The 21,220-nt window shown below is 28.7% G+C and overlaps 1 protein-coding gene across 1 annotated transcript; it reads left to right on the top strand.

Annotated features, from left to right (window-relative positions):
- The first annotated feature begins 4,381 nt into the window (after positions 1-4,381).
- LOC127285316 (uncharacterized protein DDB_G0271670-like) lies at positions 4,382-6,039 on the top strand. The gene is made up of 2 exons (XM_051311267.1): positions 4,382-4,597; positions 4,900-6,039. Exons 1-2 carry the CDS (start codon positions 4,382-4,384, stop codon positions 6,037-6,039), a joined length of 1,356 nt encoding a protein of 451 aa, XP_051167224.1.
- Positions 6,040-21,220: the final 15,181 nt, after the last annotated feature.

The raw sequence follows: 21,220 nt of genomic DNA, 5'->3' as shown, positions 1-21,220 counted from the left end.
CTTATTTTAACAAGAGCACGTAATGATACTAATGCTATAATACAAACAGGACAAGGAGCTGATGAAGAATTTAAAATTTTCATCAATAAACTAGAATGGATGGTACCATACGTTTTACCTGCTGATAATAATAAAATAAAATTATTAAAATTCATTGAAAAAGATCCTTTAATTTCAATAAGTTTTCGATCATGGGAAATGTATGAGTATCCGTTAGTTCCAACAAGTTCAAAAGTCCTATGGCAAATAAAAACATCAACACAATTGGAGAAACCACGATATGTAATTGTAGGATTTCAAACAGCAAGAAAAGATAAACGAAAAAAATATGCCTGTCATTTTGATCATTGTAACATTACAAATGTTAAAATATTTTTAAATTCACAATATTACCCTTATGGAAATTTAAATCTAAATTTTGATCAAAATCAGTATGCTCTGCTTTATGAAATGTATGCTAATTTTCAAACATCTTACTATGGAAAAGATTCAGAACCTATTTTAACAAGGGCTATTTTTAAACAACTATTTCCTCTAATTGTTATTGATTGTTCAAAACAAAATGAGTTTCTTAAACAGGCATCAGTAGATGTACGTTTAGAATTTGAATCAGGAAATAATATGCCGGCTGAGACCACTGCATATTGCCTCATTATTCATGACCGCGTTGTACAATATAAACCAATCAGCGGCGTCGTCAAGAAGTTGCTGTAGAGGAGTGGGGGTAAAGTGGTGGGGGTATGATTGGGTATAAAAGCAGTTGTTCTCAGCCAGAAATTTATTTTTATTTCAGGATGGAGTTCATCGTAGACGTCCAAGGTTTTAAAAGGCCATACAATGAGTTTGTTTTCAAAGAGTTGGCAGTACTTCCTCTTCAACCAGATGCTCAACCACTTGTCTACCTATTTGAATCACCTTGTACGTGGAATTCATTACCAGGACGCTATAAAAGTGAAAATCGCTGGTTAACACACAATTACCATGGAATTCATTGGACAGCTGGAGACGTCTCTTACGATGAACTTCGTCCAATTCTACAAGACGTACTTCGAGGTGCTAGTGTCATCTATGTAAAAGGATTAGAGAAAAAGGCATGGCTAGAAAAATATTTAGTAAATGTACAAAACTTAGAAGATTTTGAATGTCCATCGTTGAAAAAAATTAAATCTGATTTGTTAACATGTACGCATCATACTCTTTATAATGATAATTGTGCTGTAAAAAATGTAAAGATTCTCCGCGATTGGTTTTTGGATCCTCCAAACCAATATATAAGTGCTATTGTTAAAGAAACTGATGAAGTTGATTCTACGTTTACTAATTTAAAATCTTTTTATGAAAATTGTGAATATATTTAATAAGTTTAAAAAAAAATAAATATTAATTTTAAATTTAAAACTGTGTCTATTAATTTTAAAAAACCTATCCCTGAAATTAGAAATATAAAATTAATTTATACCGGGAATAAAAAAAAAAGTTAAAACCAATTTATAGTTAAAATGTTTGTTTATTATTATTATTTTTCATATTTACAATATTTATTATACAAATTTAAATTCGACGATATTATAATTTCCACCAATATATTTCATTTGAAGCTGCTTTGCTAGTGCAGCTTCCTGCATCATTTCCAGTGAGCTTGGATTTTCTTCAAAGTGCTTGACAAATCTTGAAGGTAAGTAGGTGACGAAGTCAGCATCGATTTCAACAATAACTTTCGGCCCATATTTCGTCTGAATTTTTTTCATTCTTGTGACGTAGTAAAGTCCATCTTTCATCAATTCCGCGAGAGGTTTCGTCGGCAGGTATCCTTCAAAACGTCCAACAGAGTTGACTTTCTCTAGATCCATTTTTTTATTTTCCAAAAAACACCTTAAACAAAAAATAAGATAAATCATTGTAGAATTAGAAAAATAACTAAAAAAATACAGCTCAAAAAGAAAACTTTAAAAAATAAAGCTGAAACTTAAAAAATTTAACTGAAAAAGAAACTTAGAAATAAACCTGAAAAGGAAACTTAGAAAATTTGTTTAGAAATAAAAACTTAGAAAATTTATCTTGAAAAGAAAACTTAGAAAATAAAGTGCTGAAATATAAAAAAGTTAAACGAAGAATTTTTAAAATTAAGGCTGAAATGAAAACATAGAAAATTTGCTGAAAAGAAAACTTAGAAAATTTGTCTTGAAACAAAAACTTAGAAAATTTGCTGAAAATGAAACTTAGAAAATTTATCTTGAAAAGAAAACTTAGAAAATAAAGTGCTGAAATATAAAAAAGCTAAACGAAGAATTTTTAAAATTAAGGCTGAAATGAAATGTTTACAAATATAGACATACTGTTACTTGGAAGAGCTGAAAAAATAATGACTCTGGTGGACCCGGAGTCGAATTATATCCGCACTGTCCCCACTTTTCCTTCAATCCCACCACATGCATTAATGCGCGCGCAGAAATATCCCCACCACATGCAATAATGCATGCGTCGAGGTATCCCCACCACATGTAATAATGTGCGCGCAGAAGTATCCCTACCACATCCGATAATTCGCGACCAAAAGTATCGTTCCTCTCTGACCATGTGCAAGGAATTATAACACGATAAGTAACTGATATTTATTAAAATAAAAATTCAAAATTTATTTGTGAAATTTATTTATTTAAAAAAGTTAAAAAAGTTAACATTCATTCCTGTCTTCCAGAGCTATCAGGAGAAACGCTGGGTGGGGGAGTTTGAGGTCTTAAAAAGTCTATGTAAAAGTCTACGTTAAAATCGATGTTGATCACTTCTAAAATTTCGTTTTCATCAACTGGGGGCAATTCCTCCAACAGTTCTGCCATCTAAAATTTAAAAAATTATACACTGTTCCGCCATACTTTCTTAATAATTTTATTAAATGATAGTAATAATTAACCTCTTGCGGATCAACATCGATTATCAGACAATCATCATCATCATCATCATCATCAGGTCCATCATCTGAATCGCTAATAATGATGATGTCAGCTTGGCTGTCATAGTCATCCAAGCAAATAATTTCATCATCGTCACTCATAACCTCTTCATCAAAAATAACTATATCTCTATTTGGTGAATTTTGAGAATTATAGCCTTCGTCCATTTTATTTTCTTTCTAATCAAACATAAATTTAAAAAATTATAAAACTTATTTTTATAGAAAATTTGAATTAAATAAAAAGATTTTTCAATTCTAAAATAAATGTATAAGGTTTTTAAATTTTTTTAACTTAGAAAAACTGATAAATAGGAAAAGATTAACTTAAACAAAACTAAAATAAGAAATGTAAGAAAAAGATTAAAAAATCGACAATTACTTCTGGAAAATAAACCTAAGTTGAAAATAATACTGCTAGAGATGAAAGTCCCTAAAAGTTTTATTAGTAAGGAAGAGCTGAAAGAAGAGTTGTTTCCCTAAAGTAAACCTGAAAAATAATAAAAATAGTGGCTAGCGCACCGCGACTTATACCCTCTTCTCCCACCGCAGAGTCATATCCCCACCGCGACTCACCCTCCTACTGCACAGCTACGCCCAACCGAACACTCCTACTTCGACGCACACAACTTTTATGCAGATTTAATAATAATACTCATTTAAAAATATTTCGGATTTATTAATACATTTATAGTGTAATTGAATATTTAATAATTGTATTTGAACTTTGCGATGTTTTCAATATAAAGAAATAGTGTAGAATCAATTATTATTATATTACGTATATTATTTCATATTTGCATATCATAAAAATAAACCAAGTTCTTTGGAACTTAGTTTTCTCAATATTTAATTTATCTGTCATGTGTAAAATACGTTGTGTGACAAGTTTCTAGAAGATATTTTAGAAATTCTGCCAACTTTAAGAAATTTAGTTAGGTTGGCAGCAGTGTCAATCTGTAAGAGCTAGTCAGTAAGAGCTAGGTAAGTGACATGTGAAGCGGATCACGTTGAAACCTCGTCTGATTTAGTCTGGATAAAATAAGGAATAAAAATGGTTAGTACAAATTGAAATGATAAAAATATTTGTACATTTTAAGTTTTAAGATGTTTCATTTGTCAAAAATCAATTGTTTTGTTTCAGAATTTTAATTCAAATCATATTTGCTGTTTTTGTCGTCATGTCATGGTAAGTACTTTTGTAATTTTTCTGATTTACAATTCTTTTAAAATTATATATATATATATATATATATATATTTTAATTTCATACTATTGTGTTTAAAAGTGTTATCTAGTATATCATGCAAATATTCATTTAAAATAATAAACTTTTCTTTGACAATTGTGGATTAAAAACTTAACCTTTACTTTCTCGTTAAAGTGTTTTGTTACCTAATATTATTGTAATAAAAAAATGGTCCTTTGCAGATGCATCGTGTATTATGTCAATGTCAATGCTCAAATATTCAAAATCAGCCTTTAATGCAGAATCAAGTGACTCTTCAGCATCGATTGTCCCAACAATGTCCAAGGCCATATCGACCAAGATTTTTCGACAATAACAGCCTTAATCACAATGTTATTCACAGACCAATAATGATACCTCGAGTTCAACACGAATTACAAAGGAAAACAAACAATGATGTGAGTAGAAAAACAAATTATATTAAAATTCTAGATTTAAAACTACAAGTTTTCAGTTAAAAATTTAAATTCACTTTTCTTAAATTTTTATTTTTTTTTAATCGAAATAAAATATTTACAGTAATTTTTAATTAAATTTTATTCTTAAAATCTTGGACATTTTCTTTTCTACAATTTTTTAAAGAAATCTAGTCTTATATAATTTTTATTAAATTTAGTTTTGTTCTTTTTGTTTAAAAAAGAAATTTACCTTCTCCTGTAAATTGTTTATATACTATATTTATTTATTTTGTATTAAATAGGAGAAAGAAAACAGTCAAATCCGTAGATCGAGATGGAATCCTGTCGAAGAGTATGTCCCAGTTGGTACAAATAATGACAACACAGTTCAAGAATACGTTCCAACTCCCAAACAAACAATACCTTCAGAACAATTAGTGGAAAGAACTCATGTGGAAGGAACAATTCCTGTGCAAATATTAAAAAGTGTGACTTTGGAGCAAGTCAGGAGTGCGTCACCCAAGGAATCGCCTCTATCACCAACGTCTGGTAGCTCATCCAGTTCTTCGGAGTCAACTTCTTCATCGGAAACAAGTTCTTCATCAACGTCAAGTTCACCTTTAAAAAATGATACATTGGATCCAATGGCTACAGGTTTAACCGTAAATCCAATGACAATGAATTCTGCAGCACCTTCGATACCTAATTCTTCCGTGTTAAATGTGAACTCATCAAATGTTTCAAGTTCGATTTCTTCAATATCACGAACTTTGAATCCAAACCCGCCAACGTCAAGAGTTTCAGACCCGTCAACGTCAAAAGGATCAGACCCGTCAACGTCAAGAGGTTCAAACCCATCAATGTCAAGAGGTTCAAACCCGCCAACGTCAAGAGTTTCAGACCCGTCAACGTCAAAAGGATCAGATCCGTCAACATCAAAAGGTTCAAACCCGTCAACGTCAAGAGGTTCAGACCCGTCAACGTCAAAAGGATCAGATCCGTCAACATCAAAAGGTTCAAACCCGTCAACGTCAAGAGGTACAAACCCATCAATGTCAAGAGGTTCAAACCCGCCAACGTCAAGAGTTTCAGACCCGTCAACGTCAAAAGGATCAGATCCGTCAACGTCAAAAGGTTCAAACCCGTCAACGTCGAGAGGTTCAAACCAATCAATTTCAAGAGGTTCAAACCCGTCAAAAGATTCGATGTTAAACCCCTCAACGTCAGGAGCTTCGAATTCAAACCTGACAACGTCAAGAGGTTTAAATTCAAAGCCGTCGACTTCAAGAGGTTCAAATATGAGACTGACAACAACAACTATTCTTTTAAATGAAAACGATCCATGTCTTCACAAGTCAACAAGGCCGAAAAAAATTCCTACAGGTAATAAACGGCAGAAGCCAACTGATGAAAGCGATAACTCTAAAAAGGTGAAAAAATAACTTAGCAATTTTAATTCTCTGGATGTTTTATTTCTTAGAAATTGCATGAAAAAAGAATTTCCATATTGCAAGCCATTTTAAATTCGGCGCGAAAATATAGTGGCGCCATCTAGCGGTGGCAACCGGAACTAACTCGGTCGGTAAAGAAGAACACTACTCCAAGCCAGAGAAAAATGTCGGTAAACAGATTCCTACTTTACCGACTGTCGGTAAGTGCGCCAGAACCCCCCTAGCTTAACTACTATCGTGGAAAAAATCGGCAACGGGGAAGGTCCGAGGACAACAGCCAGCGATCACATGAAACAGTGGGCCGAGTTCACAGAGGATTAAATGTCTAGTGCCGGAACATCTGAGGCCAGATGTTGTCAAGATAGCCGAGTGTAGGATTATTAATGAAAAAGAACAATAAACAAATAAATTAAGTGAAATTATTTTTAAATTCAAAATAACGTTGGTTTAGCTCGGTAGACGGCGCGAGTGTTGTGAAGAGAAGGAAGAGAAGGGACTCTTTTGTATTTGATTAGTTAGTGTTAATTTGGCTGTCGTCATGTAAAGCATATATTTTATATTTCTGTATTTTCTAATTCTATTTCAAATAAAGTAATGTTCAAATTATAAAGTTACGAATACTACAATTATTAGTATTAATATAAATAAATAATTAATTTTTTATAACATGTATTAAAAAAACAATTTCATTAAAGAATTGTGAATATGAAATTAAAATTTTGCAACTTTTTTTTTAAAAGAATTTTGTTAAAAAATTGTAATTATTAAATAAATTTTAATCTAAATTTTTCTTATTTCTATGTCTGAAAAATTAAATTTTTGTTGAAAATTATAATGGCAAAATACAAATTTAACTTAATTTTTTGATCTTTTATTTAAAATTTTTTTTAAAAGTTATAAGTAAAAATTTATGAAAAATATATCAGCTTAATTTTTATTATTTTAACAAAATTCTAAATTTTTTTTTATAAATAAAGAAAAAAATTGCATATTCTCTATTGGATGGATGTTTAAGATTTGTAACTTCTTTTAAATCTTAGCGAGCGTTCCGACGTTCGGAATTGAAACGTAATTTGCTATAGGTATCGTGCATATCTAAAGTGACAGATTTGACAAATTTCAATTTTTCCTTAATAATTAAAGAATTCTGAATTAATTTAACATAAACAATGCAGAAGTGAACTCTTAAGAAGTCCATCTCTCAATTACAAAATGTTTTTTGAACAATTTCAGCTTATTTATCAATTTCTTTTAAGTTATTCCTAATGTTGACCCAAAATGCTAAACTGCTATAGGAACCACTAACACATTTCAAGTAATTATTTATTATTTATCACTTTATTTATTATAATTCATGCATAAATTAACTCTATTAGTGTTCATTTAACCTTTTCTAATTTATTTTTATCAAATTTCATCCATTAAAAGACTTTTCTCATCAATTTACCCAAAGTCTACTCAAATCCGCCAGGGGGTGATAAAATTTTTATTACGATCGCATAGATTTTTACATAAAAAATGAATTTTTGATATTATGTATACTTCAAGTATACTTATATATGCTTGAAGTGTATAAATAATATCTTGTCGTAATTTGGATTTAATTCACTGTATATGTTATAATGTTAATCTGTTTCAAAAAGTTTAAATTTTTGTTTAAGGTGGCCTAACTTATAATTACAATGGCGTTGAATAATAAATTAATAAAATTAACCTCAGAAAGAATGCAAGAGTTCTGGCAATTACTATTATTGAATATAATGATATATCATTAGTAGTTTTAGTAAGCAATGTATTTAACAAATCATTTAATTCTTTTTCTTCGACATTTACTGCATACAATTCCAGCTTATGCATTCCTCTATTTTCTATTTCTTGGATGCATTTTACCACAATTGAAGGTACAAAAGGTGGATCTTCAGATGCATAATCTTCGATTAAACCCTAAATGAACATAGTTTTATTTAAGTATCAAGAATATATACGAATAGAATAAAAATATTTATCATTTATAATTATTTAGTATACTTATTTTATTTATAATGTTTAGAAACCCCACCACAGTACCTCCCCCCTTTTTTACCCGAACAGCACCGAAACTTCCCTGAACCTTGACTGAACCTCGCTTGACGAGGTTCGGGAACTTGAGTCGCGAGGTCCAAACAAGGTTGAGTTAATGTTTAAATGTCCGCGCATAATAAAGGTCAGTCACAGAGGTTGGCTGAATATTGGATTTGAATTTCTGTTAAATATTAAAATTAATGATTCTTGGCAGATTTGTTAAATGTAATCATTAAATATTCTGAAAATTTAGAAGGAGCATAAATACGGAAAAATAAAAAGAAAGCAAATGAATTTAAAAACACAATGGGAAAAATTAATAATTAAATTAAAATAAAAAAATGGTCATCAAAGTATTATTGAAACCATTTCTTCCAAAAAAGAATTTGTCTCAAATCCAATAAATAGGAGAGACATCGGGCAGAAAAAAAATTTCGACAAGAAAAAAATTATTAATAACATAATGTCATACTTAATAATTCGTTAATTAATTATTTTTAACGAAAATTTGACAAAAAAAAATTTGTGGTCAAAAAAAATATTCGTAGTAAAAAAAATTAATTAACTAATTATTAAGCTAATTATTTAATTAATTTTTTTAAAGAGAAAATTTAAAAAAAAATTATTTTCTCATTGTGATATTGTTTTGTGCTACGTATAAATTTTTGGTAAATTTTCGTAGTAAAAAAAATCAACTAATTATTACGGTATTTAGTTAATTAATTTTTTTGGAGAGAAAATTTGACAAAAAAGTTATTTTCTTATCGTGATAAGTTTCTTAGGCCACAAAATATTTTTTTACAGAAAACATTTAAAAATGATAAAATTTCTCATTTTGATATTATTTTTGTGCTACAAATATTTTTTTGTTACATTTTTGTAGTAAAAAAATGAAGTAACTAATAATTACGTTATTTAGTTAATGAATTTTCTTTACAGAGAAAATTTGACAAAAAATTATTTTCTCATCATGATATTTTTTTTGAGCTACCAATCATTTTTTTACATAGAAAATTTAAAAAAATTATTTTCTCATGGTGAAATTTTTTTGTGCTACGAGTAAGTTTTTTTGTTAATTATATTCTCATCGTGATATTTTTTTAGGCCACAAATAATTGTCTTAAAAAAATTTTTTTTACTACGAATATTTAACAAAAAAATTATTTTTTAATGGTAATATTTTTTTGACCACAAATTTTTTTTTGTCAAATTTTCGTTAAAAATAATTAATTAACGAATTATTAAGTATGACATTATGTTATTAATAATTATTTATTAAGTTAATTATTTGTCATATTTAAAATAAAATAAAATATCTAATAAAATCAAATGTTTCAAATGTTCCCGCGCTGCGCTGATGGCTCAGCTCTGGACTTTAGTTCGCTCAACGCCACAGGGAGGGCGAACATCATAACTGTTTCTCGCAGTTGAGGTGCCATTAGATTGGTATATAAGCAGTGATCGGTAATTTTTTTCTTGTCGAAATTTTTTTTCTGCCCGATGTCTCTCCTATTTATTGGATTTGAGACAAATTCTTTTTTGGTTTCACTAATACTGTGATGACCATTTTTTTATTTTAATTTAATTATTAATTTTTCCCATTGTGTTTTTAAATTCATTTGTTTTCTTTTTATTTTTCCGTATTTATGCTCCTTCTAAATTTCCAGAATATTTAATGATTACATTGAACAAATCTGCCAAGAATCTTTAATTTTAATATTTAACAGAAATTCAAATCCAATATTCAGCCAACCTCTGTGACTGACCTTTATTATGCGCGGACATTTAAACATTAACTCAACCTCGTTTGGACCTCGCGACTCAAGTTTAAAAAATTACCAAACCATTGCCAGATGCACCAGTAAAGAAAATTGATCTATTTGTATTTCCCTAAAAAATATATTTCTATTATGTATACTTACACCGAAAAAAAAAAGTTCTCAAATTTAGAGGATTCCTCTTCTTTTGCAGCAACTTTTCCTTTTATATATGGGCACTAAAGTTTTCATATCTAATTGAGAGGATTTTCCTCTTTTATATTTTGAGAGGAATAATTTCAAATAAAGATTTATTCATCTTGTTTCAAACTTACGTCAAATTCAGAAATGTCAACCTTCTTTACAGGGTTAAAGGAAATTTATGATTTAATTTACTCGTTATTACTCGGATTAAGTAATTTATAATGAAAGGAACCATTTTTGGAGAAAAAATATAGACGGCGAAAACACGAGCTGAGTTTTTATACAGTAAAGTACCAAAGATTTTCAGGTTGTTAAAAATGTTTTTAGTTTTTGTTCATTTTAAAATAAAGTGCTCAGTATTCAAGTGAAAAAAAGTTAATGGATTATTTAAATCAAAGTAAATATATTTTTAAAATAGTGTAGAGATCAAATTGATGAAATAATCAATTCTGATTTGAATATTATTAAATTCTAACCCTAGAAAAAATAGGGGTTAAACAGATCGCATTGTTGATAAATTATAATAAATTTATCACAGTTTTTAATATGAATAGAAATAATTTTTTATAAATTAAAACCTTAATTTTCAGTGAAAAATTTGTTAATTAAATAATTAATGTAGAAAGTCCAATTTCAGATAACAGATTTTTCAGCTCGTTGTCCATTTTATTTTGAACTGTCACTTTTCAAACAGTTTGAAGATGCGCGCAACAAAACAAAATGAAACTACAAAAATCTTTTTTACAGCATAAATTTGTTTCATTTGGAGAGGAATAATTTCAATTATAGAAAAAAAATCTTAAATGCAAATGAATAAATTCAATCAAAGAGAAAATATTAAAAGTTATCATTTAATAAAAATATTCTCAAATAAAGAAGAAAAATCCTCCTTTTTGTAGATGAATATTCGTATATTGAAAATAAAATGTAAAAGTAATTTATGAGCGGAATTTTCTTCTCATTTGGAGATTTTATTTTTTTCGGTGTATAAACTTCTTTTTTTGTAGTATGCTTGCCGTGCGCAAGTATATATTGTCAAAACTGAATGTATCTATTATATCCACTATTCACCTGTACTTTTTTATTTTGTGGATTCCTTTTGCATTTTCCAAATTCTGGATTCTACTTTTTACTTTACGGACTTATAAATTCAAAGTTTCACTTTTTACAATGCAAATTTCATTTTATTTACAGTTTTTACGAAATATCAGTTATCATTTCTGTATTATGTGTTTACAGAATACAGACAAAATAGGGCGAAGCAATAAAAAAAATTTATAATCTTAAAAAACATACATAGAATATTTTTAGTGAAAAGAGTTCTGTTATCCATCATTGTGCACGTTTAGAAGTTGTGCTTCTTATTAACAGAACCTTTTTTTAAATTAAATAATTTAAAATTATCTGGTTTTGAAAAAGTACCATATATTACATATGTCTCCCTAGACAGAACTCGGAACTTCTGAGTTCAGATCCGTAATCTGCGAAACCAGAAACCTTCACGTAAGAATAAGTTTCAAGTAAATATGAGGAATTATAAAAGAAATTTAACAATTTAGAATTTTGAAAAACTGATGCCAGATTCTTAATATGAGTGACCAAAAAAATTTTTATTTTAATTGAACAACAGCATACGAATTTGGAACAAGTTCATGTGTGAGATGTTGTACAAGATCTGGTGCAAGATCTTGTACAAGAAAGATACTTGTACAAGAAAATGTAAATGTTCTTGCACATGTTAATTCGTGTTTTTCTTTACTAAAAATTAAAAACTTCAAAGGCTGCGCAATAGTTTACATTAACCTTTACAGCTGCGCAATAGTTTTTAGCATGCATGAGTTACGAATCTTAGTGGTTAAAAATTATCAAAATCTCAAATTTTATTAAAAAAAAAAAAATTTACAACTATACATGTGCAAGAACATGAACGTGTTCATGTACAAGTACTTATACATGAAATTGTACAAGATCATGTACATTTTCTTGTACAAATATCTTTCTTGTACAAGATCTTGCACCAGATCTTGTACAAGATCTCACACATGAACTTGTTTCAAATTCGTATGCATTTTCCTGCACAGGAACTGGTCAGAGCTTGTACAAGTTCAGTTGCTGATCCTGTACAGGAAATTGTACAAGATCTTATACAGGGATTTTCAATAGGGTAAAGAATACTTATTTATGTGGCAAGGGCAATCAGTATTTTCTAACATATTAACGTCCATAGGATTCTAAAAGCTAAAAACTACTACGCAGTTGTACATGACTTAAGAACTAAGATGGACCAGTGCGGATCATTTAAGTTGAAAATTTCCAAAATATTTCAATGTCATAGTTTCTCACATGTGGACATTTTCCTAATTTTAGCAATATTTTAAGGACTTACATTGAAATATTTCAAATTTTACAATGGAATATTCAAGAAATATTATGTGCTATGTGGACCCTGAGGTGGAAAAATTGAAAAACAAAATTGAAAAGGGCAAATGGTTATAAAATTTATTAAGAATTGCGCGTTGTAAGAAAATAGGAGCTTATGTATCTATAGTATAAGAAAAATATATTTGGCTAGACAATAATTTCAATTAAATCTAAATAAACTATTATTTCATGTAAGTTAAAAATAATAAATAACCTTTACAAAATATCTTGGAGATACACCCTTTGAAGACATACCAGCTGTAATACTCTTCAAATGTTCACTTTCATCAACTGCAATCAGATCTTTAAAAGAAAAATATACACTTACAATGGATTCATAATTAACAATGGAATACCAAAACTCAAATGTAAGATTTAAAATCATCAAAGCAATCTGCAAAAATAAATAACAATTAAAAATCACAATTTCAATTATGCAAACAAGATAAACAGAAAATTTATGTACTCTTCTGGCATAATCTCGTAACTTGAATCCTAAGTTATTGAAATTTAATTTAAACAAAATTTTTACAATATTCAAAATATAAGATGATTTCTTTTTTGGGTTATAACGATTTACTTTTGCATGTCGTTTTAAATGAATAATTAGCAATGCAAGAGTATTTCTTTGAAGTTCCGGAAGCTCTTTAATTAACATTTTAAGTTCTTTATCACTTCCTTTTTTTACAGCATTTTTAAATTCAGAAAACAAATTCGAAGAAATTAAAGACTCCTCCAGATTACTAAAATAAAAGAATTAGTTGAAATTAAAATTCTAATTCCAGTTTACCGGCAATGCAACATCTATTACACCAGTTTACAGTGAAATTTCCAATCGAACGAAACATTGTTTTCGATTAGTAAGTATTTTTTGAGTAAAAAAAATATATTTTAGATTTTTTATGCCATGTAGTTCTGCTGAATTTGAAAATTATGCATTTTCGAGGTCTGACGTTACTTAAACTCATCTGTAGGAAAATCTGCTAGTCCAAATATAATAAATAATATACAATTCAAAAGGTAATTAAATTACCTTTCAAACCGTCAGTCATACAATAAAATCAAATGAAAATTGACAGACAAAAGAGTTTGATATTACATTTTTTTACCATAAAAATCATTTATTTATCTGACGAATCTTAACTTAAGGGGGGCGCCTACTTTATCGGGTCAAAAAAATCGATTTTTTAAAAGTTGTCTTAACTGAAAGTACAACTATCAGAGAAAATGCTCTTAAAATATTATGTCAAAATACAAAATGTTTTTCGAGTTACAGCTTGTAGAACGCAATAAAGCGCGTGGCCTGGCGCGCGAATCCACTCGCGGTCTCTAATACTTTTCATAATTTGTTGCGCTTATCTACTATTACATCTACCATTAAAATTACCATTTATCAGTAAAATGTCGTCTTATCTAAGAGCTACCCATAAAAAAAATAGTCGTTCATCGAGGCCTGTGACTGCCGTAAGTTTTTAAAAAACAGCACTTATATGTTTTTCAATCTTTAAACTCGTTTTTCTCAAAACACTGTTTTTGTAGTTTGCGTACACGATAGACAAAAATCTATTCAACCGATTAAGGTCTACCTGGGCTTGTTTTGAAGATAAAAAGTGTCTCTTCTGTATGAATTAAATTTGTTTTTGATAGAGTTAAATTTAGTGCTTTTTTTTAAAGAAAAAATGAGATTTTTTTTGGCGAAAATTAAATTTTTTTTAAAAAAGTCATGTAAAAATGTCAGTTTTTACTTTCTATTGAAATCTTTTAATTCATACAGAAGGCAATAATGTATATTTAAAGAAAAAATTTTGTTTTTTTGTTTTGGATAAGAATTGTGGACCCTAGGTTGTACGCAATGGGAAAATTTCAGCAGCGAGACGTTATATATATGGCGTTTATTTTATTATTAAATTCTATTTTCATTTAATCAAAAAATTATATTTCAAAGATTTAAATATATAAGAAAACATACACTAAATCTCGCATCAATTTATTTAAATGTGTTTGAGAAAAAAATTCCTGAAATGTACGCAGTTTTTTACATTCTAAAGTAGGCGCCCCCCTTAAGGGGGGAAACTCATGTAAAACAAAATTATTTTTACAATTTTTTTTGCTTTAAAAATTAGTTTACTCTCTTAATTTGAATCAGTGAAATTTCACTGGTGAAATAGCTAGAAGTCGGTTACTGAATCATTTAGTGAAATTTTCACTGAAAATCAGCCATATATCACTGATTTCCAGTGAAAATTTCACTAAATGAATCAGTCAATCTGTATTATCGGTAATGGGTAAAACAGATTGACTGATTCATTTAGTAAAATTTTCACTAGAAATCAGTGATATATGACTGATTTCCAGTGAAAATTTCACTAAATGAATCAGTCAATCTGTATTATCGGTAATGGGTAAAACAGATTGACTGATTCATTTAGTAAAATTTTCACTAGAAATCAGTGATATATGACTGATTTTCAGTGAAAATTTCACTAAATGATTCAGTAACCGACTTCTAGCTCCCAGGCGCGAAGTGACAATGGGTTCAAGCTTTATGAAGCCTGGTTGAGGACTGGCCAATACTGATTGAGCCTTGGTGACTCAGCGGAAGCAAGACTCGTCCAAGCTAGAATGTAACACCGATTTAAGTCTGCATTTCCACGCTGGGTTCAGGACTGGTGACCAAGACTGAATCAATCTTCCGGAAGTGTGATTCTAGCTTGGTCAAGCCTGTTCCCACTGTCACTTACAAAGCGTCAAATAATTATTAATAGTATAATAATATTCTTACTATATTATATAGATAATAATAATGACACTATTGTTATTATTATTATTTATACTATGTCAAATATTATTAATAAAATTTTATGAACAATAGTATTTATTAATAATACTAGTTTAATTTACATTGTTATTATTAATAATAATAATTATTACTATTATTATTAAAAAAGTAATTATTATTATTAATAACTAACTTAAATAACGTTATCGTTGTACTGTTACAAATAAAAGTATATTACTTTATTAACGTATCAAAAAAATTTTGAAAATTTTTTTAAAGTTTTTAGATTGAAATTTCTGAAATTGTTTTTTTATTGCGTAGTATTAATTGTACATATAAACGCTTAATTGGTTTATGATTTAACATTAATTAACAGTTTTCATTCATACAAAGCTTAACCTAAGACAATTAAAATATCGCACGCTCAGAGGGATCGAACCCACGACCTAACACGCAACGCTCGCAAGAACCGTTCGCTATAACCACACGGTTTTTTTTTTTATAATAGTTCTTTATTAGAAAATAACAATTTTTGTTTACATGGCAATGTAGAACGTATTAAATACACTAGCTAAAAGAAACGCGCGCGATATCTACAATTTTTTATGAAAAATTAAAAATTTATTTGTATTTGACGGACACTTACTGGAATTTTGGTCTCACAAAAATAATAATATTATTTTTAATAATAATATTATTTTTGTAATCGTTACTGTATTACTATTTCAACATTATGGTGTTAGAATAATATAATACCTATTATTGCCCAGTCAATATGACCTTTCAATTTTGTACTCAAATATAGATTATATGCTACGATCGTCGAATTGTCAGCAATACATTTAAATGACCCATCTCAGGATCCATGCAGGGTGAATTCCTATTTTGTTTACCACAAGGCCCATGAACTTAAAATCGCTTTACAATGTAATTACTGTTAACCAATACAGATGTTGCAAATGCTATTGCATTATACTTCACACTTAACTGTACCAACCGGTTGTTGATCAACATCTACAAAAAATTCTGTTGGTTTAAAAGGGAACAATGTAATTAAATATTCTATTTGATGAATATTCGAACACCCTGCATTAAGGTTATCAAAAATATAAAGTCTTACTCCATCGTAATAAACACAAATCCAATGACCAGAATTGTTATTACCGCTAAAAACTATTTGAATATGTTTATCTCTTTCTCTAATTTTAAAAATTAAATCAAGCATTTGTAAATACAAAGTACTTTGCATAATGAAAAAAGAATTTGAATCATTTTTTGATAATTCTTGAAATTTATACATATGCATTGTTAAAGACGGATGTTGATTAACAAAAAAAAATAAATAAAGTAAAATAAATTTTGAAGAAAAATAATAAGTTAGAAACTACACTAATCTTTATTATTAACAACCCGCTTATTCGGTAAGCGTAATTGCTCTTCGCTACACAAGATAGAAAAAGGTGGTGGACTGTTGCTTAGAGTGTTATCTATTCAACACCGCCGGGTAGACGGTATTTCGTTGAAAATATTCACAAAGAAAGAAATGAGATAACACAAATAAAGGTGATTAAATAAATTGAGAATTGAATTGACATAAAATAAGGTAACATTTATTCATACAACCCCCAATAGAAAATACATTCCAAACCCTAATTGATCTTTAAATAAAAAATGATTACAATGGAAAATACTGCTACGTTAAGCTACTTGAATTGATAATTCAAGTCTCACAAAAATCATATATTATGAACACAAACAAGAGATCAATATTGAGTGTAGGATTTTAATAACAACAGCAAAGAATTAATTCGTGTAAATGAAACAAGTGTAATAGTGTTGGTTTTATGAGATTCTGTAATTTCCAAATTATGAATATAAATTCAAGACAACTCACCCAAATAATAATAACTAAAATGATACCGAAAAGTATCAAATTACTTTCTCACTCTCAGAAGTTAAATTGTTATCTGTCATATGAATCTGCAGTATGCGGAAGCTATCTTTCCACCTTCGTTTATTTTTATATATTTTCTTTTATCAAACTTGTTTTTGTTAATTGTCTTCGGACAATTATTTCAATATTTCAATTTCTGTTTATTAAAAATTCAGAATATTGGGTCACAAAATCTGAATTTTCTGAACAGTAAACTTGAAATATAAACAATTGCGAATATATAATAAATACTTTTAGACAAGAAATGGATTCTTCACTTTAACAATTAGAACACTTTATACTTTTCAGATAATCTTCTTGATTTTAATGAACTTTTATGTACTCGTCGACTTCACAGATTGTGGAATAAACACTTATATTTTTAATAAATAAAACTCGATGAACTTCAACCCTTACTATGGGGAATAAATGATCCTCTCTACCACTCTTAGTAGGAGTTAAACTTTAATACTCATCCGCTCCTTGGCGGGACATACATCCGCTCTGCGGGAAAAACAAATTAAGACTCCCCGAATAATAATTTTGTGGCAACGATCACACCCATTTGGTATATAATTTTAGGTGGTGGGAGGGTTGATTTTGCAATCAACACCTCGTTGTTTCCATGCAAGTTTTAGCAAAGCTTGCATTTTAATCGTGGCGTGATCGGTTCAACCACCTTTATTATCGGTATACTTTATGTGTTTCCTCATTTTCCTAAAATAATGTGGCAACTCTTAGAGTGTAAGTCCCACAACTTGCGAAATCGACTGTTAATTTAGTTTGAATTATTTCGCAATATGAAGTTCAATAATCTGAACTCATTTGCGAAATAAACTTTAATTTAGAAATTAAAATAAAAAAATGAATTTATAGATATTTATTGAATTAATTAGAAATATTATTTAACTATTCTAGTGTCTGAAACTTAGTATGTGTGCGTGTTGTGTGTTGTATAGACGTAGGTATATAATTGACAAATAGTTGTAACGTTGATAATATAAATATGATTTTTAATAAATAATATTTATCGCCTAAAAAAAAATTTAAAAATTACGGAAATCCGTCCGTAACAAATACCCCCCTTTATTCTGGCTGACGTCCCTTGGCAGCCTGTGTAGGTGTGATGTCATCTATTTATAATTTTTTTTTTTTACAAAGGGTCCTTTAGTGGTTTTACATTTTTTAAATGTTTACAAATTGTCCAAGAACGCAAAATGTTGTATGTTGTAGATTAGCTGAAAAAAAATCTAACGAGAACTGATTTTCCTTTTATAATGATAAATAGTCGTTTCCTCTTTTTTTTGTTTTAGGAAGATTTTTTAGGGAAAGGTCAAATAAGTTCTCGTTCTTAAAGGAAAAAAAATGTTGTTTGTACGAGAAAAAAATGATAGAAAAAAAAAACTGATATTTTTTTTTATAAAAAAAAACGAAATATAAAGAATAAAATCAAAACCAGCAAATTATTAAATTTCATTATTTTGATTATGTTATAAATTGGTATTTATGAAAAAAAATATTAGAAAAATTTTTTTGTTAAGTTTGGTTAATTTAATATTATTATATAATTATCAATTTTAATAGTTTACTAATTTTGCTCAAGTTAAAAAAAAAATAACACATAAATTCAAGTGTATGGAATGTATTTTAAAATAATTAAAAAGAAAAATGAAATATTGACTCTTGATTTCTTTTACAAAAAAAAAATGTGTCATATATTTCAATATGTATCCATACATTTTGTTCATGAATGCCCCCCAAAAAAAAATGAAAACAATTGATAGTTGTTTTGTTTCGGAATATCAAAAAAAAAAAACTAAAATAACAAAAAAATTTCTTATTAATAGCCATATGCAAGTGTATAATCAAAAAAAAAATAATAACACAAAAACATGTTGGAGATAAAGTATTTAAAAAAAAAATGTTCTCCAACCCCTAAGCCTCTCTCTTTTCTTGCTGTCGTCCCTTGACAGCCCTCTTTTTTTTTGTCCTTCAAAACTATTTTCCTTTTATGAATGAAGATAAGAAAAAGGTTAGTAGAAATGAATTTGATTTACGTTATGTATTATTCATCCTAATAATGTGTCGCATTTTTGTATCATATTTTATGTAAAAATTGCTGAATCTCTTTTATTTTTGTTAGTTTGCAGAAAGTGTTTCCTTTAAGTGTTCGTTTATATTATGTGATCAGTCTTTCTATAGTCTTTCTCGAGTTCTAATCTTTATTACAAAATTTTGTTTCATCTGTTATTTTGTTCGAAGTTTTTTTTTGTGTAATTATTTTACATCTTATGTCTTCCAAATCTCTTAATTTTGACTCTTATATGATGGCCCTTGAGTTGGCTAGGAGTGGCGTGACGGATGCGGCGAGTCTTTTGGTGTGGAAAAGATTTGAGTTAGAAAAAATGCAGTCCGATAAAGTGTTGAGTGGCTGTCGTGGGTATGTATTCTGTTTAATTACTTCCTTTTCCCCTTTTTTTTTTATTATAATAACCATAAAATGTTTTACGTTTATTTAATTGTGTTTTACAAAAATTTTGTTTTAGGGTTCAAATTTTGATACCTGAGTGGGTAGATGCTTTAGTTAGAATCCCTACTTTCTCTAATTGGCCTTTGGATTTGGTGGATTCGAGGAAAGCAGTTAAAAGCGATGTGGGGGAGGTTATTTGGCACCAGGAGTACCGTTGGAGTTGGGTTGAAAAAAATACCAATACCGTGGTTACTGGGCGCCTGCATCCTTTCAACACCCCACCTTGTGTACAGTTCCGGATACCTTAGAAATTGAGGAGATTCAGGGCTGTTTGGGCGTTAATATCTCCAGTTAGTAAGTATTCTGAATTTATGCATTTGAAATTTTGCGTGAGTTAATGTACCTAAAAAAATAAAATTTTAATTCTTAACGTAAATATCTTCCCCCTTTTTTTTTACAGTCCCTATTCCCATTTACCCGCTTTTCCGAGGACTTATGGGCCACGTCATACTAATCTGGCCTTAGAATTAATCTTTTGTCAGCGATACAGAGAAGAGTGGGAAGACCTTGTTTTAGTGTGTTAATTTTCAGACAATGATTATTATAAATAAAAGAAATTTCTAATAATTTCTGTTGATGAAGAATTTATTAGAATTTTTTTTTGGTAATTTTTTTTTTAAATTATATACAATGATTAAATTTCATAAAAATTTTAACTGAAAAATAGTTTAAAATAATTGAATTTGTGATAATTTCCTTTAAAATTATTAAAAATAATTAATTTAGTGAAGAGTTTAGTTAAAAATCTGTTATTCAAAAAAAATTTTTTTTTTTTTTTTTTTAAATGTAAAAAAAAATCGAAAAGGTCGCATTTTATTAAAACAAGTCAAAAAAAAAAAAATCGGAAATAGTCGAAAAAGTCGTATAATCCGAGGCCTGTAATAATAATTCTGCATTAGTGGAGTAATAAATTAATAATAGGTATATTTCTAATTTTCACGTTATCATTTATTTATATACACAGAGAGAAAAAAAAATGAGTTTGATGTTATATAGATAGTGAATTTTTTTTTTTTTTTTTTTTTTTAGTTAAGCCAGCTCATAATTATTATAGTTAATTAAAGGAATACCCATTTTATGTTAAACTTATAAATTCCTATTTTCCAAAAAAAAAAAATTTTTCTTTTATTTTTAGTATGATGAGTTCCTCTACTACGTGCTCTAGCGATTTAGAGTTTGTTTCCCTCACTCGTCGTGAGGACATTGTTTGGCCCGAAGTGGCCCTTAATTCTTCCGACAGCGAAGTCAGTGATGCCTCTACCTTGCCACTAGCCGATATCACCCGTAAGTGCCTTAAACTACCCTTAATACTAAATTAAAAAAAAATGTTTTGCATACCCTTTTTTTTTTTTTATTATATTTTATTTATTTTATTTCATTTTTTTTTATAACTATATACAAAAAAAATTTTCTTTCTAGCCGCCCAAAGTGACATACCGGACACTCCTGCTTCCCCTGATCCTGTTTTTGAGGCGTATTTTGACGCC

Source organism: Leptopilina boulardi, unplaced genomic scaffold, assembly GCF_019393585.1.
Source record: "Leptopilina boulardi isolate dan_hultmark-lab unplaced genomic scaffold, ZJU_Lbou_2.1 LbouV2_330, whole genome shotgun sequence".
In the NCBI taxonomy this organism is placed as follows: domain Eukaryota; kingdom Metazoa; phylum Arthropoda; class Insecta; order Hymenoptera; family Figitidae; genus Leptopilina; species Leptopilina boulardi.
The sequence above is the reverse complement of the archived record's forward strand: the minus strand, read 5'-3'. Positions and strand labels throughout refer to the sequence as shown.

Excerpts from the sequence above, each read along its gene's own strand:
- LOC127285316 (XM_051311267.1), top strand. The coding sequence starts at position 4,382 with ATGCATCGTGTATTATGTCAATGTCAATGCTCAAATATTCAAAATCAG. Across the intron at positions 4,598-4,899 it reads AAAGGAAAACAAACAATGAT|GAGAAAGAAAACAGTCAAAT; the intron begins GTGAGTAGAAAA and ends TGTATTAAATAG.